We start from the raw sequence: 27,286 nt of genomic DNA, 5'->3' as shown, positions 1-27,286 counted from the left end.
ACTAGGAAGCCTTGACACACTTAGTCTGGCAGAAAGCAATCCTTGTGAATAGACAATACAGCTTGCCAACATGGATTACGACTGAGCTGCTTTCGTTAGAGACACAACAGAAGTGAGTATGCTAGCAGCAGTGACAGTGTTTGTTTTTAAAGTGGCCTGTCTAGTTGATATGTTTTTAAATTAGTTTTGAATTCATGCCAACCTGGCTTTCTGTTTTCAATATATTGTTTTAGTTAGTTAAAGCAATAACTAGTCTCTAGAGAAACCTGTGAGATTTATTTGTGGTAGGTTAGGTATGTTGGTGTTAAAAAGCATAACATTAAGGATATTGTGGAATCAGGAAAGTATGAATGAATTAAAGATATTAAAGCACGTTTTGTGTGTGTGTGTGTGTGAGAGAGAGAGAGAGAGAAAGAGAGCGCAATGACATTATCATATGGGTAGTACTTTATTTTTTAGTAAAAAATATCTTTTGAGAGCAAACTTGACCTGTGCAGTTAAGTTGTGTTTGTTTTTTTTTAAAGTCTAAATGTGGAGGTAAGGAGTAGTAGCATAATAATTCTCATGGGTATTTCATTATTATTTTAAACCTGGTTCTAAATTTTGAGTAAATCCAGTTGCTTCCAGTTCTAGTTATGCTGCGTAAAACGTCATCCTTACAGTGACTGCTATGTTTTGGTAAGCCTAGAATTTGTGAAGAGAGACAGAAACTCTCACTTTACAAGATAGTAACAGCAGAGAGAAAGATAATAAGCAAGGAAGGATCCTTTTTTATTCAGGGATCATATTTTTACAGAGTATAGCTCTACATTTTATATTACTGTTTTTTTGTTATATTGTTTTTAAGTAGAAGCCACTGCAGCTGGGAAGGTGCTTCTCAGCACAGGTAGACAGAGGCACACTAGCACAGCTATTTTTAGTGCACTAAAAATAACAGTATGGCCACAGTGGCAGAGGTGAGAGTTAAAGCTAGCTGCCAGAGTACAATCTTTACCACCCCCCTGAGTATGCACTTGGGTGGGTATCCTGAGCTGCCACTGTGGCCAACCGACTGTTTCTAGTGGTCTCGCTTGAGCAGAGTTCGTGCATGTCTTTGTGCCCATATTGGGAAGCACACTCCCAGCTGTAGTATAGACATACCCTGTGTGGGGATTAAGGAAAAGGATGCAGTTTCTAGTGGCTTAAAATATTGCATAAATGTTTCTCATAGAATTTAATTAGGTTAAGCCTCTGATATTTGGTTTAAACAAATTACTTAAAATACTTGTTAAAACAAAATGTCTTTATTTGGTGGTTAATGATTTTTAACTTGTATGCTCCCCTTCCACTTCAAAACCTTAAACTTTTAAGACTGCTCCCAAGTTTATGAACTTCTGCTTACTCATGTATGACCAGATTCACACCGGTGAAAGGATTAGGGTTATTTTCCAGGGATCCAGAAATTAGGCATGATTCCATTAAACAGCAAAAAAAAAAAAAAAGTGACATTTCAATTTATGTAATCAAGTAAAGATGGAGAAAAATACTTATTTTAAAAAAATACTTGGGAAGGGGATGAGTTGGAAAGATTTTAAAACTTGGACCTGTACTATTCTACCGCTTCTCATTTTGGGCCACATAATGTACATCAGAAATACAAAGTTTAAACTTGAGAAATGTTGTTCTTTGCTGAAGACTTCAGGCCATATTGTTAGCTGGTGTAAATAGGTATAGCTCCACTGAGGTTAGTGGGGTTACACTGATTTACATCAGCTGATGATATGGCCCATTGATAACATATCTCTTTAATCTTTCTATTCTGTTATTTTTTGGTATGTCCTTTACTTCAGGTCTGGGTAGACTGAGATGGCATATTTAAGCCTCAGTTAAACTCCTGTCCCAGGTAGAAAACTGGATAATAGTATCCATATTGTATACTGGAAAGTAGCTATTAAATACCTGACATAGTATTTTACTGCAAATATACCAGAGGAAATGAACTTTGCTGAACCTAAGGAGTTTCCATAATGAAATAACAGCGTACACACAAGATGGGGGATATGCCTTGGATGTACAATGTTAATAAACAACAAGTGTGTGTTTCTAAAAACCTAACTAACAAAACATTGAAATACTCCTGTTTTGGAATGGAAATTTGTGTGTGATATATGTATTAATTAGGGTAAATTTCTCCAGTAACTTATAGTACTTAAAGGATAAATAAGAGTCACATCCTAACAATTCAAACCAAACCCTCATTTCTAGATTGATTGGCTCAAAATTTAGCCTCCTTTTATTTTTTCTTCTCTAAGTTTGCAAAGTTCAAGTAACTCTGTAAATGTGTAAGTATTCTGTCAAGACATCCTTTAAAGCTCTTTTACAATGCTCAGATTCCTGTTGTTCATGTGGACCCTACAAGAGCACATCCCAATGTGCACATGGTGGAGGGAGGAAAGTGTTTTACAAGGAAAGATTGTAATTTAAATTTTCCAAGGAATAACGAAACTAAAGGTTATGAATAATATTTTGATACTTGGTGTGACTGATTTGGAGTTGCTTTGTAATAATTTCTGAGTACAATATGTTCGTCTGTTGTAAGGGGGTTACTGTGAATATATTGGTTTAATTTAATAGCAAGCTGTTGGAAAAACAAGCAGAAATGTAAAAATAACAATCCAAGATATGACCTCCCTCAACAAACACTTGGGGGTTATTACGAGACAATGGGGGAGAGCATTTGCCTGGAGGAGATTGACTTGGTCTCCTGTGGAACCCACCAAACTGGTTTTGGACTAACTGGGCTAAAAATAGCACAGGAAGAGAGAATAAATAACCTACGGGATAAAAAGGGAACTCTCTCTCTCTCTCTGTCTCTCTCTGGGCTAGTTACTTTTGGGGAACAGACTGAGACCCAGGCCCCCAGGGGTTTGCAATGTGAGGGAAGATAGGCCTGCCTAGGAAGTAAGGTAGATGTGTGGAGACCTTTTTGTTCTTTTACAAATTCTTTTCTCTTATTGTCATGGTTACAGGGCACACCATACCTTAGGCCCCTTTTTGTCCCTATTTGTCATATTACAGGCGTGGCTTCCTGCACCTTACTTTGGGTGGAACCATGTACTCCAGCCACTTTAGACTGGATCTCTGGGCTGTGGCCCCCATTTCCCAGCCATGTTAACACAACAAGCCCAACTAGGTTTAGCACCTGTAAGTTTTTCCTTTCAGGAACCTGTGACAGTCTACGTTTGCAGTAACACAGAAACAGCACTACTCAGAGAGTCTTACATGCTTATTTACCCTTATCTATACCTTAATCTTTCCTTGCAGGTATTTGTATGTTCCCTTTAGAGAAGGTAACCCCTCATCTCTTGCTGGGAGAAGCAGACTGTCCTTCTTATAAGACAGATGTTGTCTCTGTGTGTTCCTTTGCATCAGTGGGCAGCCGACCTTCCTGAGCCCAGCATATTAAGATTTAGGGTTCCCTTTGAACATAGGTTTAGGGCTAGTCTACACTTGAAATGATATATTGGCATAGCTGCAGTGCTGCAGTTCTGGTACTGTAGCACTTCAGTGTAGACAATCACTACAGCAAGAGGAGGGGCTCTCCTGTCACTATAGTTGTCTATCTCCCCGAGAGGAAGTAGCTAGATCAAAGGCATAATTCTTCTATCAGCCTATCACTGGCTATAGTGGGGGGCTAGGCTGGCTTAATTACATCACTCAAGGGTGTGGATTTTTCACAACCCTGAGCAATATAGCTGAGTTGACGTAACTTTTCAGTTTAGACCTGGTCTCAGAACTATTCTAAACATGGACGGAGCCAGATAGGCATTATTCCCCAGTAAACAGCTTCCCTATTGATTCTTCAAGACTCTTTATCTGTGTCATTGTTTTGTCTTCCCTGCTTGGTTCCTTTAACCCCTTTGATTATTCAGACAGAAGAATATTTTACAGGTAGCCCAAAAGAGATTATATCTATAAATAATACTACAGATAACTGCCTCATTTTCTGCACCTGTTATTTGTTCTTTTGTTCCTACTGTTAAGATAGAAACATAGACTGTTTGAAGAAGGCTATTTTGGGTCACTGTAATTCACTGGTCATAAGCTCCCAAATGGAAAAACTGGTTGGGCCTGCTGGGGAAGCATGGTGCTGTAGACCTGGACCCTGTCTAAGAGCTGGAGAATTGTGTGATTGCACCTTAGGGAGATAAAGGCATGAGGCCTAAGTGGTTGTTCTCTAACCCTAACAATTCTTCTTAATGTTTTCCCTTCTCAGTGTTTTTAGGACACTTATTGGTGTTGGTGTATAGCCATGCAGTTCTAAATTATGGAATTAATTTTTCCTTGAGAGTTCCTTAAAAACCTAAGAACATTAAAGTTTACTCCTGGGGGAATTCCACGTCAGTGACTTCTGACGGGGAAGCCGCAAGAGCGGTCATGTGCCCACTCCCTGGCAGTGCAGACAGGTCGGTTTGGGCACCCAGAGCAGCCGGTAGAGACATAAATCATCACCTGAGTGGGGATGGGGGGGCCCTGGGTAGTTGTGTGTTTGTGTGAGAGAGAGAGAGACACTCTGTCCAGCTTGCTATTGCAGCATGCTTGAGGGGCAGGGCTTTGGGGTATTTCTGAAGAGGTAAGCAGGAGGCAGGCTCTGTTCCCTCAGGCAGAGGAGAAAGTAGCAGCCTGCCTGCTTAATGAATTGTTCCCATTGTTCTTAGTGAATTCCCCCAGGAGTATAAAACAGGTGTAAAAATTTTAAGGCCAAAGTGGTGTAAAGGAGACTTACTGTAAAGGACGGTGTGGCCTTATAAATGCTTATGGTGCTTTAGTGATTAGAACTGAATTTTTGGACTGAAAAAATTTCCTATCAAAATGTGCTCCATGAACTCTTTTCTACTGACCTTTTGGAGATGGTCAATAGCCAGTATAAACTGTGAGTCATATATATATAACTCAGTATAACAGTATAACCAGCCCTCACTTGCTCTTCAGTTGCCTATGATGAACCACTGAGTGTGTGGCTAAATATATTTGTTGACTAATAATTAGAAGTAAAGAGTCAATACTAGCTACATTACTATTAGACAAAGGGGGTTTGGTGATTTCCTCCAATGCTCCCCACTCCCATTCTCCATCCATAGTAGTTTAAATAAATTAACAAAATAATTGAAACTAGCTGGATTATATTTCATTATGTTGACAAAAAATGCAGAATTTTAAAATATTGTGCACAGAATTTTTATTTTTATTTTTTTTTGGTGCAGAATTACCCCAGGAGTAAAAGTTGCACTAATCTTTTGTACATATGCCCATTCCATGGTGTGCATGCACCTTGTATGGTAAAGAGGGGAGTCTTTTCAGCCATCAGTACCCATTGGGTACACATGTCCTCGTGCTTCTCTGTGAGGGCATATAAAGGCAAGGTGCACCTGCCACTATTCAGTTCCTCTCACCGACTCACAGCTTAGAGACAGAGCCCAACAGTCGAAGAGACTGTCAGCCTTCTTGACAGCCTTACTAAATAGTTCTACAGTTAGAGTATAGTAATAGTTTTTAGTAGCTTTAGTAGTTAGTAGTTCAGTTGCCTGTTGCAACCTTTAGATCTTACTTGCTGTAGCATTATTTGATTCACCTAGGTTTAAACACTGCCCCTCATGCAAGGGAGTTCTCCCAGCTTTGGATGGATACTCAAAATGCCTCTACTGTCTGGGATAATTGCATATTCCCAGTAAATGTGTAATTTGCAAGTCCTTCAGTTCCTGAGCTAAGAAGGATAGCTCACCTTCAGGTCTTCTTAATGACCAAGTCAGTGAGACCTGCTTCTGAACCGGGCTCTCTAGACCCCCCTGTAGAGGGACCTTTTGAGCCAGAGTGGACATGGACTCTTCAAGAGTTCCAACTCAAATCACAACCGTGATAGCAGTCAGACTGCAGGGAGCTAGAAGCCTGAGAAGTAGGTTGCCCACGAGGGGTTTCTCAAAGAGCAAAACCTCCCCAAGGTGCTGAACATTGTCTGACACTCTGTGGCCCAGAATGGTTCCCGTAAATTATTCTGCACTTCTTTTCCTAAAATTATTGTGCACTTCTTTTCCTAAAGTTGTTTTTGTTTCTGCTGCTGGAAAGCCTGTCCTGGATTCTCCCACAAAGCTAGTTGCAGTTTAGTGGAGAGGATAGTGATAGATGTAAATGAAGTGACATGTGGTCTTATATCGCTGATTGAAAGGCCTTATATAAATGTACAGTTTAATAGTAGTAGTGGTGTTCGGATACTATGGCGATGGGCACTCTCCAACTGCCCCATACTAAAAAATAAAAAGAATTCCTTGTTCAGATAAATCTTTGTCAGCTTCATTTGTAAAGTGGTTTCTTATTTTATTAATTTTATTACTCTTAAAATTATTAATAAAATTAGAATAAATTGATAATCTGTAGTTTACCAAATATGGTGGATGCCATTTCAATCCTGTTAAATACAACTTTCTATTATTAGCATCATTTTCCAGAGAACTGATCCTGTCCCATTGACCTTAATGTTAATGGGATTTGGATATTAGCAACTGTTATGCAGCTTTTTGACAACCTGGGACCACCACTCTCCATGGAAAGCCCTGGCCAAAGGCAGGTTTGTGGGACTGCAGCCGGGGAAGAAAGCACTGGAATGTGCAAGCCTGAGTCTGCAGTGCCAGAGCAGGGTTTCAGTGAACAAGGGGCAGACCAATTTTCCATTTTAAAAATAAGATTTTTTTATTATATTAAATAATATTATAGGTTTATTTTACATCATTATAATTAATGCTAGTCAGCACTTCCATTATTGGCTTTCTAATTTTAGTGGCTGTTACATTTCTTTCTGTGGAAAAATTCTTTTATCATATTTTTAGGATGAAAAGCTAGTTCGGGTACTTTTTAGCTTCAAAATAAAAAGGAAGTTAACAGTGTCAGACACTATTTTGATTCTAATTACGTTGTATGTGCAATAATGATTTTTTTCAAGAAAGATTCTGATTTTTATTTTTAGCCAACAGACTTAGAGTCAATCACTGTACATCAGGGGAGTAATTCTCATATTGCTTTCTGATGTGTTAGACCACAGAAGCTACATAAGAGCCACTTTGATCTCTTGGGGGGCAAGAATCTGCTTTAAAAAAAAGTTTCTGAATGCAAATGTATATGATAGATGCTCTTCTGGATAAATAATTCACTTAGTTGGTTGAGTTCTTATATGTTCCCTTGATAATTTTTTCTTTCTTTTAATCTCTGCTCTCATTCTAAAGGGATGGAAGATACATGAAAGGGAGAGAAGAAAGGAACATGAAAGAGACGTAAATTTCCTCCAAGTGGTGTTACTGTTCCTGACAAAAAACCCAGTCACCTCTAGTCTCTTCTTTGGTCTTTCAGCTTTTCCTCTAAGTCCAGGTCTGCAAAACACTACATTGTTTGGGGTGTGAAAAATCCACACCCCTGAGCAACATAATTACACCAACCTGACACCCTGTCTAGATAGCGCTATGTCGAAGGGTGAGCTTGAGTTTCTCTTGTTGACATAGCCACTGCTTCTCGGGAGGTGGATTAATTACACTAACAGGAGAAGCTCTCCCATTGGTGTAGTAGCATCTTAACTAAAGCACTACTGTAGCGCTGTACATGACAACAAGCCCTTATATACACTCCACCCACCCCACCCACCCCCAGTCTAATGGCAATACAGCTCACTGGGAGAGGACACCTTTGTCTATGATTCTCAACTGAGACTGTGAAGAGAGAATAGGTTCCGGAAGCTCTTTGCCTTTCAGCACTTCTCCTTAGTGGTTACCGGATTCTCTGTTCTTTGGGGACATCTCCATAAAATTATTTGTGCAACAGTAATCTTAACAAAAACAAGATTTATTAAAAACAGAAAATGAAATTAAAAGAAAGGAAATGGTTTGTGTAACATCTAGATAAACTAACATCTCATAAACTAAACTATAGAAGGCATTTTCAGTTTAGTTGCAGAGAAAAAAGAGAAAAATAAATAGCTCAGATTTCTTGAAAGCAATCCTCTCTCTGTTCAGCCTGTCAGTTTCTCTTGTTGATCAGATAGCAGCAATCCTCTTTGTGGCCAGAGAATTCTCTTATTGAGCCCCCTGATCCAGAGCTACTTGCACCACTTTCCAAATCACTTTTGTCCAGTTAGCGACACATACATTAGGATTTGGACTCATCATTTTTTCTAGGACATGGATTGTTGAAGATACAAAGTTCCTTTTATGATTATTAATAGCCATCTTTCAAATGCTTAGCCTAGTTCAGATATCACTTTTCACAGGCCACCTCATCTAGTTGTTTTAGTTACAGTCAAGTTTCTTGTTAAAACTCCCTAAGCAATTTTTTTTTTGCCAAGAGATACTAACTGTGGGTACGGTCTATCAAAGTACTGCCGTGTACTTTCTCATTTCAGGAATTTTTAATAAGTTACGAGCACAAAACAACAAGCCCAAGACAGTTCTCTCACAGGGCCCTTGTGCATCTCTGTAGTGACCCCTGCCTATCTGCTAGCCTACCATATAGTGATTTTTAATAGGTTCCGGCTTGTCAGCTTGATTGGTTACTGTGGTATATTGAAGCATGTAGGGAAGCATGTGATCTGGGTCTTCAGTACTCAGTCTGCAAAAGAGCCAGTGTTGAGCAAAGTGGGTTGCAGCCTGCTGTGCCTCTCTCTGTGTTTGGTTGTTGTGTGTTAGATTTCTGTATTCTGAGAAATAAAGTGGTGTTACATTTCAGCCTTTCAGGAAGAATATTGTTTGTTTCTGGATTTGGATCACTTGAAAATTATCTTGTTCTGTTCATTCCCTCTGGGCCACTGTCGGAAGACAGGATACTGGGCTAGAGGGACCTTTGGTCTGACCCAGTATGACCGTTCTTATGTTCTAATTCTTTGTGTATGCCATAAATATAACAGTTTTATATGATGGCAAAGCCTTGCAGAAAGGGACTGAAGGGGACTCAGGAAATGTCTATGTGGTAGGGTAATACGCACAATGGGGGGTGTGATTTCTAAAGTACACTAACATATTGTGCATATGCCATTCCATTGATGGTGTGTATGTGCCTCATATGGTAAAGATAGGAGTCTTATCAGCCATCAGGACCCAATCCTTAGAGCTCCAGCATGGTCCAGCCAGTTCTGGTTCACAAAACTATTGAGTCTCTCAGTATCTTAGTCCAGGACCTTACCTCTGCTTCCAGACCTACTGTGTAAGAACCAGGAACAGATTCTACACCTGAACCTAGCATCCCTGCACCTCACTGCATGCAGGCTGGATGGATGTCATTAGTAGAGCAGGCCTGCTCTTCTTCAGTTATGGAAGTTATGATACGCAGTAGAAAGGATAAGACAAACTTACCCATCAAAATGGACAAGATTCTCTCATTGGTGCCAGTGGAAATAATTGATTCCACATTACCCTTCAATCCTGCAGACTCACGATTTACTCAAACTCAAGATGAAGAATCTGTCTCTTAGCTTAATCATGGCTCATATAGTGGTGATCTCAGTTTGCCACCTACTGATTGAGGATCATATGACCGTGGTAAGATTCTTGAGAGTCCTAAGTAAAGCATTCCCACCTATCAAAGCACCAACTCGAGACTTAAAGTCTAGTGCTCACAGCACTCATGTGACTCATCTTCAAGCCCTTGGTTGCCTCTTGTCTATTACACCTGTCAGTGAAAATGAAATTTTTGATAGTGATAACTTTGGCCAGAAGAGTAGGAAAGATTCAAGTGTTTATGACTGACCCTCCATATACAGTATTCTACCCAGATAAGGTATTAATGAAGACATATCCTAAATTCCTTCCTAAAGTAGTCACAGGTTTCCATCTCAATCAACCAATATACCTACCAGGATTCTTTCAAAAATCTCATGCATCCAAATCTGAGGCAATCTTGCATACATTAGATGTGAGGAGAGCCTACTACCTGAATAGAATGAAACTGTGTAGAACATTGCTAAACTTGTTTGTCTTCACTGAGGCAAGGATGAAGGGCTCTGCAGTTTCAGTCCAGAGACAGTCTAATGGGATTTCTGATTGTATTAAAATGTGATGAGGTGGCCAAGGTAAAGACATCAGCTATGATCAGGGCCCCTCCACCAACAATGCAGATTGTGTCACCAGCATCACTGAGAAACTTAATATCTGACATTTGTAAAGCTGCTGCTTGTGTGGATCCACATGCTCACTTGATATTATACCCAAATAGAAGCCTCTAAATCCAACACTACATTTTAATAGTTATTTAGTTAACTACTTCAAGCTTCCACCTCCTAAATATAACTGCTTGGAAGTCACCATCAGTGGAATAGGCATATAGACAGTCACTCAAAGGAGAAAGGAAAGTTACCCATGTACAGTAACTGGAGTTTGAGATCTATTGTCTATATGTACATTCCACAACCTGCCCTTTCATCCCCTGTACCTCAGAGCCCTCTTATAAGGGATTCTGCATTGAGAAGGAACCAGATGGTGGTGGAGAAGCATGAGAACTGAAGAGCACATGTATGCCCTACAAGTACTGCTGGCCAAAAAAGGGTTCCATCTCTACTACGAGGCGCATGCACATCATCAATGGAATGCACATATGCACAACACTGCTTGAAGAACTCCAGTTACTGTATATGGTAAGTAGTTTCCCTTCCCTAATGTGCTTTAATGCTTTAATGGAGTGCTGTTTGTAAAACAGTACTGTGTTAAAGTGAACCAGGGAACTTCTAGTGTTCAATACATTAGTGCACTTTGGAAATCACACCCCCATAATAGCACATTACCGCACTGTGTAGACAAACCCTAAGTTACAATGTATGTTCTCCAGAACCCTGCCTAGTTATATCTGAGCTAGCCATGGTGCAGGCATGTAAAGAGCTTATTAGTAAAAATTATGGATAGTCAATTTCTGTGCTTCTGTATGCTCAGTGCTGTTGACATACCATGTTCCTCATTCCCAAAAGCTCCTGTGAAGTTTTTTTTTTACTTCAACTGTGAATTTATTGTGCTGGAAGTGTTGCCATTAAGTTTATATATATATATATAAAAATTACACACAATTAAAGGGGAATCTGACTGGTTGGGGACCTCTGTTGCTTTTTAAACAAAAGTATGGTAGTCAAACCTTTTTGAAGAATTTGACAAAAGCTGATAGTGCGTGTTTGTGTGGTTTTGTTTATTTAGGATTACATATTGGCTTTGTATACACTATCACATATCAAGCAAGACAGATGAACTCCAGCCTTGTGTGCACTTTCAATTAGCCTACAAGATGCAATTTAGTATGAATCCCAGGCAGCTTTGGAAGTGAAAGAGAAGTTTGAGATCTCTGGCTGGAAGCTGAACGTGATGACGGCCTGGTCTATGGTGGAGAAGTTGAAAATGGAGAAGAGGCATTCCAAAGAAGAGAGGAATGTGGAACAGGATTCTGGGGACTGCAGTGCTGAATCTGAGGAATGGACAAGCTCAGAAAGTGAGCCTGAACAACCATGCTTCAAGAACAGCTGTAGCAATATTCAGTGGAGGGAAAAAGACATTTCTACTAAACCACATAGGCAACTCTGTCGCTCTCCTTGCCTGGATCGTCCAAGTTTCTCACAGAGCAGTATCCTTCAGGACTTGAAACTGGAAGAGTGTACAATAAACTTGGACAAGGAATATCAGGCTAAAATGGATTTTGCTTTAAAGCTTGGGTATGCTGGAGATCAGATCCAGGCAGTGCTGAACAAGTTGGGAGCAGATGCTCTAATCAATGATATTTTGGCAGAACTCGTGAGACTTGGCAACAAGGGAGAATCAGAGGGACAAGGCGGTGTCAGCAGCGGTAGTGGTACTCTGGTGCCCAGGGGTCCTTGCCCAAAGGAAATGGCCAGCCCTGAACTGTCACTTGAAGATGAAGTAGTGGATAACACTGACAACTTAAGACCAATTGTCATTGATGGAAGTAACGTGGCTATGAGGTAGGCCTCAGTGTTAGCATTTTTTAAATAATACACCATTATGTTTATCTACAAATATTCAATTTGAATGACAAAATCATGTTACGTTGACTATATGGTCCTGTTTAACATCTGGTTTCTTTCATCCACTGTTCAAAATATGTTGATGCTCCTCTTTTTGCAATCCCTACCCCATAAATCAACTCCTTCCATATCATTCTTTTTTGCAGTCCTCTGCTCCCATAAATCTATTAGCCAATAAGTAAGAGTTTAGTTATACTGCAGCAAAGGTTTTGTTTTTAAGTTTTTGAAAGACTTTATCAGTCTTGTTCTAAAATATCTAATGGCAGCTTGGACATCTGAGTGGGTGGAAGAGTTGTTTTAAAAGAAGCTTGATAGCCAAGACGGGTAGTCTCAGCTAAGGGTGATTTTTCAATATATAGTGCTTACCATTGGGAAAGGATCTTGTGTGGAAGGGCTGGGGAACAGTACAGCCATGCCAGAGGAGCTACTGGCGTGGGGCTGCCCTCCTTTCGCCTGAAATCAGTATCCAGCACAGTGGGAGGACAGAGGCCCCCCAAGTAATGTGGTATGGGGAGTGGACGGGAAGAGCATGGCGGCCCGGGCTGGGGGCACAGAGAAGTCACATTGGGAGCTCACGTGCCCCCCTTTAGCTGATGCCCCCTTTTGTGTCCCTCCCATGAGTCACCCACCTTCCCCTCCCCACCCCCTCAATCCCTCACAGGAAGGGGGGGCCCCCCCCTCTGGTTGTCAGCCCCCTGGTGACAGCAGCAGCACAAAACTAAGGGTAGGAATAGGGCATTAAGTCTGCTGTGAAAATTGATATTTGTCAATGTCACTTTTAACATTGTCATCCTTACTTCTATGCTGCAGCTGGTGCAGTGCTGCCTTCAGAGCTGTGTGCCTGTCCAGCAGCCCCTGCTCTCTGTTCTGCCTTCAGAGCTGGGCAGTTGTATATGTAGCTTTTTGGAGGAGAGGGGGTATAAATGACTACAGACATAAAGAAGGGGGGCCTGATCAAATAAGTTTGAGAACTACTGGTATAGATCAGTTCAGACAGAAATATTATTTTCAAATTGATGGTATCCCTTTAATCAACATATGGTAAGAAGTAAAACAGTAAATATTTTTCATGTTTGTTTCTTGGACAATGTAGCTAAACTGCCAAATAAGTTACATATTTAGGGCCATATTCTGTCCTGGTAAAAACAGCAGCATCTCCCCAGTTTAAATACTTTAATAAACAGAGCTGAACTTGATGCTTAGACTCCCTTTGCTGGTCCCTATGCAGCAAGCTCTTTAAGAGTAGATTTTCATTTTGAGGTGAACACATGGGATTAACGTTCAAAGGTTTAGCTTTGGTCTGGTATTTTCCCCAAACTATCAAAGAGATCCAGTCAAATACAGAGAACTTGCCCAGAAATAGGACCACATGATTTTCAGTCACTGACTTTGCTTTTGACACTCTCCTCCAGTGGCTTTTTATCAAAGAGAGGTATGTGCATTTGTTCTAGTATTTCACTTGATATTTTTTCACAGGCCTTCATATTGTGTGTTTTTGGACTATGCTGATCAGCTACCATTTTAATTATGATATTGGTATTAGTGAAACAGACCACATGCAAACATCTGTTTCTCTATACAGTAGGACCTCAGTTATGAATACCAGAGTTACGAACTGACTGGTCAGCCACACACCTCATTTGGAACTGGAAGTACACAATCAGGCAGCAGCAGAGACCAAAAAAACCAAAACAAAAAAACCCTAATACAATACAGTACTGTGTTAAACATAAACTACTTAAAAATAAGGGGAGAAGTTTTTTAAAAAAAAATTTGACAAGGTCAGGAAACGGTTTCTGTGCTTGTTTCATTTAAATTAAGATTGTTAAAGGCAGCATTTTTCTTCTGCATAGTAAAGTTTCAAAGCTGTATTAAGTCAAGGTTCAGCTGTAAACTTTTGAAAAAACAATCATAACATTTTGTTCAGAGTTATGAACAACCTCCATTCCCAAGTTGCTCATAATTATGAGGTTCTACTCTATTACATTTGAGCATGAAAGAGGATGTCTCGATGCGCTTTTTATATTTCATGGCACTGCCTTTGTCTTTCCCTAAAACTATAGTTTTAACAAAGGTTAAGATTCATAAAGATAGCTCATAAACAGTTACCTTTATTCCTTCCCCCAAAGACAGTTTCATAAAACTTTTTAATACTAATTCTACAGTATATTGTATAAAACCTGTGAGATATTTGACAACACACCTATGCATAAGGACAAAAAAAAACCCCCTAAAACTACACAAAATGACAAATCTGCAGGGAACATTTTGTTTGCAAGACATTGACTGAAGTATGTTTCCAGGTTGGTGCACTCCTGCCCCAAGGAAGTGGCAAGGTGTGTATTTCAGTGCATGCTGTCTTATTAGTTTGCAGAAGACGGAACATGATTAACAGATTTCTTTAGTTAGTACCGATTTGCCCTGGCTTTAACTCAGTGTTTCCAGAACTTCTGAAAGCTAAGTGACCCCTGCTGTCCTTCTCCTTCAGGAAAATGAAATCAATTGCACCCCCTGCCATTTCTCCCCCGCAACTCCAGACTGTAGTGTTAAAAGTGTTCATATCTTAATTTATCTATCTTTCATTCTCTCCCTCCCACAATAGTCTTAAATGCCCCCTTGCTCCCTCCTCCACACTTTGGGAAATGGACTTTTCATAATGTGATACCTCTCATCACCTATGCTTTGATGAGCTGTAAAATAGTTAATGATGTTGACGTTTAGGGTGAGATTCTGTGTTCCTGTGAGATTCATGTTTGTGTATACAGAGACTAGGCAAAGGCCCAAATGTAAATGTTGACCCACTCTGTAATATTTTGTAAATCAATACGCCATGAAATCATAATTGGAATGTGGAAAATAAAAGCTGTGCCATCAATGGCAAGTTTTATCTTCACAACTGTGCAGCTCTATAATGGAATACTAATTTTCTAATGTAAACATGCACTGCCGCGCCCAGCTATGTAACGTTCGTGGTCAGTATTGGCTAATTAGAGAATCAAAGCAGTATTCCTAAAATTCAGTTGCCAGAATATCAGGAACTTGCAAAATTAGTAGCAGTTCATGATTGCTTGACTGCTTCTTAATAACCCACCTAAATTTCTAAAAACTGCATTAATTTCAATGGATTGTTTATTTTTTGGAGTTTGCGGCTACCTGTATGTGCCCTAAACAATCACTGGGCTGTCGGTTTGAAAGGTGCAGGCTTAATGGGAAAACCCTAAATGAGGAATGTTTTGGCTTACAGCTCTGATTTGTAAAAAGCCTGATGTTTGTAAGTATATGGCAATTGGTGAATCACCATCCAAGTTATTTTATCAAATATATTCAAGTGCTATTTTTAATTTTGCTCAGAATTTTGTAGTACCCTTGTACAGTAGTTTAGCACTAAAGACTGATTTTAAGCAGTCAGTAGCAAGTAAAGTACTTGCAGACTTTTACAGTGTATGCTCGTCTACGGAGTGGGTGTAGTAGTTGTGTGGGTGTCCAGGCACTACTATTTATCATCTTTTTTATAAGCATATATCACTTTTTCACTCTAACCAAGTAGCTTATAAGAAATCTGGAGCTGTACATCTGTGAACTGCACATACACAGTGGGTAAACAAAAGTGAATCATCATACCCCCTAACTGAAATACCGCAAAATACCTTTTTAAATGCAAATATAAAACAGACAGTACATTGAAATAAATTACTTTTCCAAAATGCAGGATCTGGTCTGGGTTCTCACATACAACCAAAATACCAGTGAGTGAGCTGTAGTAGATTTGTACAGTTCTCAATTATTTTTCTACCCCATCTGGCCTCTCTTCTCCATAAAACACATTTAAAAAGTGTGCAGTTAAGATGTAAATAATCAGAATAAAATAATCAGAATTGTTACATATGAAATCCAGATACATTTCCAATATTCCTATATACATGCACACTGTAAAATTAGGTCACTGGTGAGAAATTAATCTACTGATCAAAGAAAATACTAAGGCCCTGATTCAGGATAGCACAAAGCATAATTTAAAGTTAATTCTCACTGACTTCCATAGGATTTTAGTTGCAGTGCTGACTAGGGTGCTCTCCTGAATTGGGCATGAAAGGCCTATAACATCACTTGAAGATTTAGGACCTGTTCCTGCAATTCACTGCCTATTGCTGTAATGTAGCGGTACATCCATGAACATAGTGAGTTGCACGATCAGGGCCTTAAATGATTTTCAGCAAACCCTCCAGAAATCCATATTTCTCTAAAACTAAAATGTTGCCATTTTCAAAAGTGAATCAAGTTTGTAGAAAGAAAAGGAGTACTTATGGCACCTTAGAGACTAACAAATTTATTTGAGCATAAGCATTTGTGAGCTACAGCTCACTTCATCGGATGACGAAAGCTTATGTTCAAATAAATTTGCTAGTCTCTAAGGTGCCACAGGTACTCCTTTTCTTTTTGTGGATACAGACTAACACGGTTGCTACTCTGAAACCTGTCAAGTTTGTAGAGTGATTTAAAGATGCTTCATCTGAATTCTATGCTATTGAAATACGACTTAATTCACTAACAGAGTAAACTATAATCTTTGAGAAATACTTGACGTTTCCTTCCCTTTTTAAAAAAAAATCATTTCCAAAAAGATTAATTTTTATCAAACTCTTTTGCTATTGGTAAAATCTCCTATTTGTTCTTTTTGTGTATAGGTATTATAAAATGCCTATACCATGGCAGTAAGCATCATTAGCTAGTTCTTTGTTGTCATTTGCTAAAACTCTTTCTGATCCTAGTTTAAATGAATACTTTGCCATATTTTTAAGCCATGGGAATAAAGAAGAATTTTCCTGTCGGGGGATTCAGCTAGCTGTTGAGTGGTTTCTGGAGAAAGGACACAAAGATATCACTGTATTTGTACCTGCGTGGAGAAAAGAGCAGTCTCGACCTGATGCACCAATTACAGGTAGCATTTCAAAAAGATTTATTTTCATCCTGTGGTAAAATAATTGTATTATTACAAGACTGTAGCAAAAAAAATTGTTTCTTTGTTTAAAAGGGTTATCTTAAGCATGGAGCAAATAATTTGAGGCAATGTTAATTCAGTAAAATGATATTTTGTCTTTCATCCCAAAAGATACTCACAACAGCTTCACAAACTTACATGTATGTCACTACTGAATACATCCTACATACTACATCCTACATAATACATACTACATCCAGTGAAGTGAGCTGTAGCTCACAAAAGCTTATGCTCAAATAAATTGGTTAGTCTCTAAGGTGCCACAAGTACTCCTTTTCTTACTACTGAAATAGTCAACTTTTGGGTGGAGGATGACGACCTGAAGGCTCAGCCCTCAAACTGAAACTGCTAGTTAAAGTCCATTATAAGTACATGCAAGTAGGAATAATACAGGTTTTTCTAATACTGATAAAATACATTTCTGTACTGTGGAGAGAATTATTATTTCCTCCCAATGAGAAGGATTTTAGGAATATAAGGATAGCTTCTTGGCCTGACTCCACCTGCTTTATAGTGGCCAAGTAGCCCAGGATTCCTCTGACAGAGGTGGAATCCTTGGATGGTGATGTAGAGCAAGCATAGACTTTGGCCCACAGTATTTGCATATGATTTTTGAGCTAGGAGTAGCAGGTTGATTGTACACTGCTGGTGGAATGGGAGCGGGTGAGAAGCCCGAATATTTGTAAAGTGCTTTGCAATCCCTGGAGGAAAAGTGCCATATAAGTGTAGGTGCTTACATTTCCCCCCATGATCATAGCATGAGCATATTGAGTGCAAAGTATTATTATTAGTCAGGAACTATTGAACTCCCTTTCCAATATAAAGTTAAAAAACAACAACCAAAAAACCAATTTATTTGAGCATGAGCTTTCGTGAGCTACAGCTCCGATGAAGTGAGCTGTAGCTCACGAAAGCTCATGCTCAAATAAATTGGTTAGTCTCTAAGGTGCCACAAGTACTCCTTTTCTTTTTGCAAAGACAGACTAACACGGCTGTTACTCTGAAACCAACCAAAAAAACGTTTTTAGTAAAAACTTGGAGTGGCTTGTTTCTTAATGCAGTTATTTAAACCATCTAAACTTATCTTGCAGATCAAGAAATTTTACGTAAATTGGAGAAAGAAAAAATTCTTGTCTTCACCCCATCTCGGCGAGTTCAGGGAAGAAGGGTGGTCTGCTATGATGACCGGTTCATAGTAAAACTGGCTTTTGACTCAGATGGCATCATTGTATCAAATGACAATTATCGGGATCTTCAGAATGAAAAGCCAGAGTGGAAGAAATTCATAGAGGAACGCCTGCTAATGTATTCTTTTGTGAATGACAAGTATGTTCTTTCTTCAGATTGTGGAATTTACAGTTAAAGTTCAAGTTCATATTTCATCGGGGTTTTTTTTTGTTGTTCCTCTCCCCACCCCCCGCCCCCCCCAGATTTATGCCTCCTGATGATCCTTTAGGACGTCATGGTCCAAGCCTTGAAAATTTCCTAAGAAAAAGGCCTGTTATTCCTGAACATAAAAAACAACCATGCCCTTACGGTAGGTTCACAACAGTCAGACTGAGTTCTGTGTACAAGGGGAGACTTAATAAAAAGTTAATATCATGTAATTAGACTTCCCTTAAGTTTTTAAAACCAGAAACTGGTTTTACTTGCTAGCATCCAGATTGGACATTAGCTTCTATCTACACTTCTTTTGTTTGTTGTTGTTAAAGCAACATATATAGCAGAGCATTTGGGATAGGCAAATAGTTCAAAAGTTTAAGACACTTAGGTTTTCAACTGTGAAGCCCTGGGTCCAAATTCATAGTGGACATTTATCCACATTAAAAAGCTATCATACCATTTTGTATAGGTTTTACTCAAAGGAGAAGTCCCGTACTGTATAAGTTCTGGGATAGAGATATTCTTTTGTCTTGTACAGCAACGAGCAGATTATCAGTGCTCAACAATTATAATACGAGGGAGAACACCACAGTTCACAGCTGAGCTTTGAGCAGGAGACATGATCAGTAGCTGCCCTCGTATGTACAAAACTCCAGATTACTCTATCATAGGTGCTGACTCCATGGTGCTCCGGTACTGGAGCACCCACAGGGAAAAAAATAGTATGTGCTCAGCACACACCAGCCATCCCTGATCAGCTGTTTGGCGGTCCCCTCCCCCTAGTACCTGCCACCGATCAGCTGTAAAGTGGTGGGCAGGAGGTGGTGGGGGGGAGGAAGCAGAGTGGAGGTGGGAAGAGGTGGAGTGAGGGTGGGGTCTTGGGGGAAGGGGCCTCAGCAGAGCAGGGGTGGAGTACCCCCAGAAAAATGAAAGTCGGTGCCTGTGCTCTTTTCACTTCTTTATTTTCATAAGCATCTACTTTCACACTCCAACTCAGAAAGTAGTTAAAGTAATACAGTAGGGAACACTGAATCTTTTTGTTTAGCTCATTATAGAGACATGTTGGGGTGAGGCAATATCTTTTATTGGACTAACTTCTGTTGAAGAAAGAAAAAAAGCTTTTGAGATGCACGGAGCTCTTCTTCAGGTCTGGGAAGGTTCTCCCAGCCTCATAGCAAAATGCAAGGTGCAACAGATTGTTTAGCATAAGTAGTTAGCACATATTGTAAGGGACTACTCAAGGTAGAGTGGCCCATTAACATCTGTACAGGCATGAGACAAAAAGAAGGGGTTAGTGGGTTATAGATGGTTTAGCTTACTGTAATATAGCTTTCTGTGTGATTGTCTGTTTTTTGACATGTTTAATTTGGAGACTTCTTTTGCAGGCAAAAAATGCACTTATGGACACAAATGTAAATATTACCATCCAGAACGCGCAAATCAGCCTCAGAGGTCAGTAGCAGATGAGCTTCGAATAAGTGCCAAATTGTCTGCTGTGAAAACTATGAGTGAGGGAGCTTTGGCCAAATGTGGCACAGGATCTTCCATTTCCAAAGGTGAAATCAATTCTGAAGTGAAACGCATTGCCCCCAAACGCCAGTCAGACCCAAGCATTAGATCAGTTGCTGTGGAACCTGAGGAAAGGCTATCAGTAGCTCGGAAGTCAGAAGCCAACTCTGTCCCTTCTCTTGTTTCTGCATTAAGTGTACCAACAATCCCTCCTTCAAAAAGCCATGCTGTTGGTGCATTAAATACTCGTTCTGCAAGCAGCCCTGTACCAGGTTCATCGCAATTTACTCATCAAAAATCCTCACTAGAACACATGGCCAGTGTGCAGTATCCTCCCATACTGGTCACCAATAGCCATGGCACTTCTGTTAGCTATACAGACCAGTATCCCAAATACGAATCTTTAGGAGACCATGGCTACTATTCCATGCTCAGTGATTTCTCCAATTTGAGCATAAGCAGTATGCGTAACACAGAGTATTATGGAGCTGATGCAGACCAAGGGATGTACTCTAGAAATTCAAGCCCCTGTCCTGACAATCGCTTAAGCCATACAAGTAATGATTCTTATTCCTCTTACAATGATTTGTATCTGGGTGTAGCAGATACCAGAGCAGAAGACAATGTGAAGGTCCACAGACTTTCATCCCAAAATCGTCTTCAGCCTTTTTCCCATGGTTACCATGAAGCCTTAACTAGAGTTCAGAGTTATGGAACTGAAGAGCCTAAACAACTCCCTCGCAAACAGTCTGTTTCCCATTTAGCACTGCATGTCCAGCATCCAGTTGTTGGAGCACGGTCCAGTTGTCCAGGAGACTACCCAGTGCCTCAGAATGTTCATCCATCAGCCACTGCACAGCCAAGTCGTGCCTTGGTGATGACAAGAATGGACAGTATTTCTGACTCACGGCTTTATGAAAGTAACCCTATGCGGCAGAGAAGGCCACCCCTCTGTCGAGAACAGCATGCTAGTTGGGATCCATTACCATGTGCTGCTGATACTTACGCTTACCACTCCTATCCACTGAGCAACAATCTTATGCAACCATGTTATGAACCTGTAATGGTAAGAAGCATGCCTGAAAAGATGGAGCAACTGTGGAGGAATCCCTGGATTGGGGTATGTGGAGAGCCACGGGAACAGCATATTATTCCAGAACATCAGTATCAGACATACAAGAATCTCTGCAATATTTTCCCTGCTGGTATTGTCCTCTCGGTAATGGAGAAAAATCCCCATATGACAGACGCACAACAGCTGGCAGCTATGATTGTTGCCAAATTGAGAACAGGGCGTTAAAATGTTAGAGGCTCTTTTTGAGCTCTTAAAAACAAATAGTATTGAGTGTATAGTGGGCAGGATTTGGAGGAAAAATTAAAAATAAGGGAAGTAGGCAAATCTATTGTAAATATTTTCTAATTCTGTGGTATAAAATTCTGTACCCTATAGCAATCATTAAATATATGTGTGAGGCACTATATAAAAGCAGATTGTATTGTAAATATAATGAATATTTTAGGATTTCAAAAATAGGGCATTTTAAAGGTATTTTACAGGAAGTGCATACATTTTTGCATGAATATATAATTTAACTAAGAACTACAAGGTTATACTTTTAGAGTCTAAAACTGTTCATTCAAAACTATTGTTAGCAATTATATTGCATGTATCAATGTATAGTTTCAATTTGATTATAAATATATAATTGGCTTTTCAAAATACGCTCAATACATTCCGGGATCATAAGACTTTGGCTTTGACACTGCATTCCTCTGGGTCAAATATTTTTTTAAATGGGATGACTTGCCAACAATTACAATAATCCTCCATTTGTAAAACAAACCTGATCTATTCCCTTTTTCACTTTTAAATGTCAACATAATTGGTATCTCTTAGCTTTGAAATCTATCCACCCAGGGCTTGATCCTGTAAGGTGCTGAGCACTTTGGCCCCAATTCACCATTGGCTCCAATCCAGCAAAGCATTTAGGCAAAAGTGCTCAGAATCTTGCAGGGTTGGCCCCAATTCAATGTTAAAAGTAGGATAAACTGTAGCCTTCCTCTTCAGAAGTACTGATGAGTACAAAATGTACAATAGTACATTTTAAGGGTCAACTGTAGACTGTCACTTTACTTATGCACTGTTCATTACTCACCCTCAAATGGAGGGGAAGGCAGTGGATGTTAAAGTGTGAATATCCAGTTTAGTAGAAACTGCAACCCTTCTTTTGTGGCTAGGGATAGTATTTGAAGGGTTAGACTTACACTCCAACAGATGAATAGACAATGTTTAAAAGGGGAGAGGGGCTGGTTCTGAAAAGGGATGCTACATCTTTGGCTTGCTGCAACCTGGCCTACTTTGCACTTCAGGTTGACCCAAAGGTGTGCATTTTCCTCCTGAAGGATTTTAAAGTTTTTATTTTGACAGGCAAGAAAAAAAATTGTGTGTGGCATTGTTTGCGCAACTAGTATTTTGCTCAGGGGTGGGAACCTTTGTAGCTAAATGCCTCCATAAGAGGCGTTTATTGGTTTTTTTAAGCTGCACTGAATGGACGCCCTTTTTAAATCGATGTATATTTCAACATTTTGAACCATTACTAACTCGATATGTCTCGAGCTAGGACTTGTTGACTTCTACTGTAGTTTTTTTCATGAAAGTTGAGAAGGCCTGGTTTATGGCCTTTTGTTTCTTCATGAGAAGGTGTGACACTGCCTAAATGTTTCTTACTGTGAAACACACAGAACGTGAGGCTGCAGTCAGGGTTGTTTCTGGTGTTTTGATAATGGCTTGCATGCTGCTTTCTGTTTCTGTTTGTCTGAGGACCAAAGACTACTACATCACTACTTCCACTTGCTACTGTAAAACCTGCATTGATTCTAAGTGTATCTTGTGGGCTATTTATCATGTGCAAAATGTGAAAAAGTTACAGATGCAATTAAAGTAAATGTATTAGTACGTTGGCTGTTCACACCATTTCACACATGATAAATATTCTAGTGTCCACACAGGTATCTCTCAGACTACTTACATATTTTGTCACGGCCATATCATTGTGTGTTCAAATTGCATTAACTTGAAGATTGTTTTCTTCATACCTGGAGTATTAAAAATAATTGTTTTAATTAGTTGCAGATCATTGCTGTTAATAAAAATGAACTAATCTTCAAAAAGTTAGCATATAACTATAGAAAAATATTTTTACTCTTGACCAACTTTCAAAGCATATCTTAACTAGCATTTTATATTTTTTAATTTCCAATTACTTCATATTCTCTTCTCTTTTATGGTAAAAGCAGCTGAGAGTAATGCCTCAAATAACCAGAAATGACCTTTTGTTTGTTGATACAAATTGTATCTCTCTTTTTCTTGATTGTATAAAAAAAATGTACAAAAACCATCTCTAGATTAACTTCAGTATTGCATTTTCACCATGTTTGTGACACTGTGTGTCACAGGGAAGTAGCCCATGGGTAATTATGAATCTTTTTATTTAAAATGGGCACTTGTAGTTTTTAGACAAACAAGGACAACTTTTCAAATCCACTTTATTACAGTGTGCACAGATATTGTGTGTACACTTAAAAGCATTATATTACATAAGTTATCTTTAGTCTATTTATTAAACAAATACATTCTTGCAATGGAATTTTATGTAAAAATTGTCAGTGTTAATGAATCATCTGCATGTGTTTATAAATAGAACTGTAAACAATATAACTGCTGTAGACTTTGCTTAACAGGTTAATTATACATGTATGATTTAGTTTTAAAATGAGGTTTTGTGTACTCACACTTTCCATCTTGCATGGAATTAAATGTGTATGCAGAAAAATGTTTTCCTTCTCCCCAACTATACAAACTCTTGCAAGACGGTTTGGTAGAGATGTCTCTCAGCATACTTTATTTGTAATACAGAGCAGAGGTTACTGCATAAGGTTTTGGATGATTTATGGAGATAATGTATCTTGTAGGAATTGTCTAGTCATTTTAACTCTTTCACTGACTTTAACCTGGTAGTAAATTCAGTCTTCTTCAGGGCCTTGTATTTATTAGGAAGGAGTGAGAGTAGAATCCTAGTATAAATCCAGCAAACCCTTTCTCTAAGGCACTTCTTTGAAGGCATTTTTTTCTAAAATGAGCCAAGAATGTTTACATTGTGTAGAAATATGGGAAAAAATTATGAAGTCTTGTAGAAATGGTCTGCAGAATTTTTGCTTAAAAGTTATTCCTCCTCTTAAAAGTAATAATTTATAAACATGGTTTAGTGTCTCTTGATCAGCTAATTTAACTTAGAACATTCAATGATCCACATATGTTTTAAGATATCTTCAAATGCCAATTCAAAACACTGATGTTTGTTAACCTTCAGCACTTAAGCTTAGATTTCTTCAAACACAGAAGAATTGATCCCAAGAAACACATGATCATTATTGTAAATATGAGTTTGTATAAATGCTCTTTTTGAGAGCACAATATTTAAATACACTTTAATTTGTGTAATAGAACAATTCCAGAGTATATATTTAAAAAGAAAAAAACTCCAAAGACTATCATAGTCCTAGATAAAGAACAGCAAAAAATAAAATTGGGTGAAATCCTGACCTATTGAAGTCAATATGGCCATGTTTTCATCCCAGGGCTCCCTAGCTTGCTGGTCTTCGTGTTCCTCAGCTATCTTACTTTTATGTAGTTTGTCACTGAAGATTACATTACCTTCAGTTTATTAGGCAACTGAGTAATGATTTGGAATAAATTAAATGTATTTCTGGAATGTTACCTGAAGCTACTTAATGTTTTCGTAAATATCACATTGTATTTAGTATTGTATTAGCTTGTGTATATAGATTATTTGACTACTATTAGTCCTGTTGGCGTACTATTGAGCTACAGTAGTTTGCGTTATCCATTTGTAGAATTAAACGTTACTGTTTAATTGTTGTAAAATTTTATAAAAACTCTTTGGGTTTTTTGGTTGACCCAAATATAATGTAAGTCTCAATGACAAAAAGAGTGAAAATGGACGTTAAACCAGTACATGGTCTTCGTAAATCACTGTACTAAGTGTGCAATGCTCTACCTGATGCTGCATGTAATGCATTCACTAGCATGGCCGTATTCTTAGCTTTTTGTAAAGTTTTGATTAATTTAACTGTTTTTAAAACGCAAAGAATGTGTATGGTTGATAAGAACAAACTGTAAAGCAGACTGACTAAATAACTTATCACCAAAGTATTTTTTTTATTATTATTATTATTATTTTTTTTTTTTTTTAAAGCCAGTTTGCCTCTGAAAATGTGAATTTTTGCCTTTTGGAGTGATTTCTAATGACTAAAAAAATCAGAATGATCAAGGTGTGAATGAAGAAATTTCCCCTATTACTCACTTTTAAAAATTTTACTATATCAAAACATTTGGAAGATGGCATGTATATGGTTCCGTTTCCTTACCACCACCTAAGAAAACTCCATCAGAGGGCATACTGTGAGCCCAGTCTTACTCCACAGCAGCATGTGAGAACAGGAGTAGTCAAAAAAAGCACAGCAATTTTAGAGAGATGCTGTTCTGAGGAATTAAGTATTAACCACTTTTGAACTATCAATTGATTACTTGAACGGGGAGTGGTGCAGTAAGTTCACAGTTCAGACCATTAGATGTTTCACCATTATACACGTGGAACTTTCAACAGTAAATGTTGACAGTTTTTTTTTTTTTTTTTTAATGACAGAGCGTTTCTCTTGCCTAAGGCTTCTTGTTGCTGAAAGATTGTTGCGTGTGAGACTGTCTGTATGTGTATTATATGTAAAAATCCCACCACAATATTTCAGGCTAAAGAATGTAAGTGCACTATCACATAGAAATCACAGTATGCTTTCCCGGTTACACTGTTTGGTTAGCCTCTGAGGAAGAAGCTCAGTCTGTCACTTTGGCCTGTTTAGCACATGCATGTGGTGGTGACTAGTGATGTAGTGTGCAAAATCCCCATAAAACTTGTCTGAATGTATTTAAAGGTTTGTTAGTGGTATTACGAGGCAAACCTGGAAGACATTTTAGGTTGATTGTAAAATATTACTTGTTCTCTCCCCCCCAGTAATATGTAACGGGTTTGCACAGCTATTAAATATGATCAGAACACTTAATGTTATGGATTATATATGGATTTACTTATTCAATAAACTTATGAAAGTTCCTGCACTACCTGTTTCTAGTTCATTACTTTATAAATTCCTTTAGGTAACGGAGTATGAAAAGCACTGTGATGTGTCCAAATTTCAGTCTACATTCGTTTAGGATTAAGAGATTAAACCTGAACCTTTTTACTTACTGACATTTGCCAAGATCCTACAAGCACAGAAGCACCTGAGTAACAAGTCTTCCCATTTAGCTAAAAGGACTATTCATGTGTGTAAAAGTTACTCAAATGCTTAAGTGCACCACGGATCAGGGCCAAAATGAAGGGGTTTGCATTTCAAGGTAAAACACATTGTCTAGGAAGCTGAAAAATCTTGATTGTTAAAGAGAAACTGAACACAGAGCATGATGAATGGTAAATAAAGGAGGGAATATTTTTTTTAAAAATTAATACTTTCTATGCATGGTTTGGGTTCTTAGAGTGTAATTACCTTTTTTAAAGAAATTTTAGTTTATCTTTAAGAGAAATCAACTATCTCCAACTGTATCCAAATATACGAGTGACCCAAATAGTTTTATCTAGCTTTTTAAATAATCTTGTCCCTTCAGATGAAATGTAAGCTATAGAAACAGATCTTTCTCATTTTTTTTAAGATGCCTATTCTTTTTAATTAAAAAAAGAAATCATATTACTGATAACATGAACCAGAGTTCTTGTGGGTAGAGGCTTACCTGATGCTAGAACATTTTTTAAAAAAAGAAATTAAACAGTCAAGAAATGGAAATGCACACATTACGTAAGAAACCTATGCTGAATTTGAAAAAAAAAAAGTTTTATACAATGCTGATTCTGCAAAGAAACTGATTTGTAGACTTATTTATTTTCTATGGACATTTCAGTAGTACATCATCAGTACCTAACACCTACCCTTTTAAAAATTCTTAGGGGGTTTTTTTAATTGCTTTTCCAGGTCAATCTGTAAATGGAAACCTAAATTAACATGCCCCAATAATATAGGTAATTTGAAATCTGTTTTGCTGCCTCCCTAAGATGTGCTTCCATAAAATGTCCTCATGCCACATTAATCTGTTTGGATTACCATTATAATGACACATCAGGGCATGTTAATAAATGTAGATACCACAATAATCAAGTCAGTACACAAAACAATCTTCCCAGTACAATGTGTCATGCTGATCTGTATTCAAAGCCAAAAAGTTATCTTAGCAGCTTCTC

General features: G+C 38.5%; 1 protein-coding gene across 4 annotated transcripts; it reads left to right on the top strand.

Annotated features, from left to right (window-relative positions):
- ZC3H12B (zinc finger CCCH-type containing 12B) lies at window positions 1-26,112 on the top strand. Of its 4 annotated transcripts, XM_077827251.1 has the most exons (7): window positions 1-112; window positions 7,254-7,395; window positions 11,190-11,965; window positions 16,828-16,967; window positions 18,119-18,353; window positions 18,458-18,564; window positions 19,796-26,112. In XM_077827251.1, exons 3-7 carry the CDS (start codon window positions 11,355-11,357, stop codon window positions 21,217-21,219), a joined length of 2,517 nt encoding a protein of 838 aa, XP_077683377.1. In that variant the 5' UTR covers window positions 1-112; window positions 7,254-7,395; window positions 11,190-11,354; the 3' UTR covers window positions 21,220-26,112. The 4 variants fall into 4 exon arrangements, with proteins under 4 accessions (XP_077683377.1, XP_077683380.1, XP_077683379.1 ...); XM_077827254.1 differs by lacking the exon at window positions 7,254-7,395; XM_077827253.1 differs by lacking the exon at window positions 1-112 and having other exon boundaries at window positions 7,130-7,395.
- Window positions 26,113-27,286: the final 1,174 nt, after the last annotated feature.

This window comes from Eretmochelys imbricata, chromosome 9 (assembly GCF_965152235.1).
Source record: "Eretmochelys imbricata isolate rEreImb1 chromosome 9, rEreImb1.hap1, whole genome shotgun sequence".
Taxonomy (NCBI): Eukaryota; Metazoa; Chordata; order Testudines; family Cheloniidae; genus Eretmochelys; species Eretmochelys imbricata.
Note: the sequence above shows the minus strand (reverse complement) of the source record. Positions and strands in the feature narration are given on the sequence as shown.

Coding starts and splice junctions, on each gene's coding strand:
- ZC3H12B (XM_077827254.1), top strand. CDS start 11,355: ATGACGGCCTGGTCTATGGTGGAGAAGTTGAAAATGGAGAAGAGGCAT. Junction 18,354..18,457: donor TATTCTTTTGTGAATGACAA/GTATGTTCTTTC, acceptor CGCCCCCCCCAG/ATTTATGCCTCCTGATGATC. Junction 18,565..19,795: donor AAAACAACCATGCCCTTACG/GTAGGTTCACAA, acceptor CTTCTTTTGCAG/GCAAAAAATGCACTTATGGA.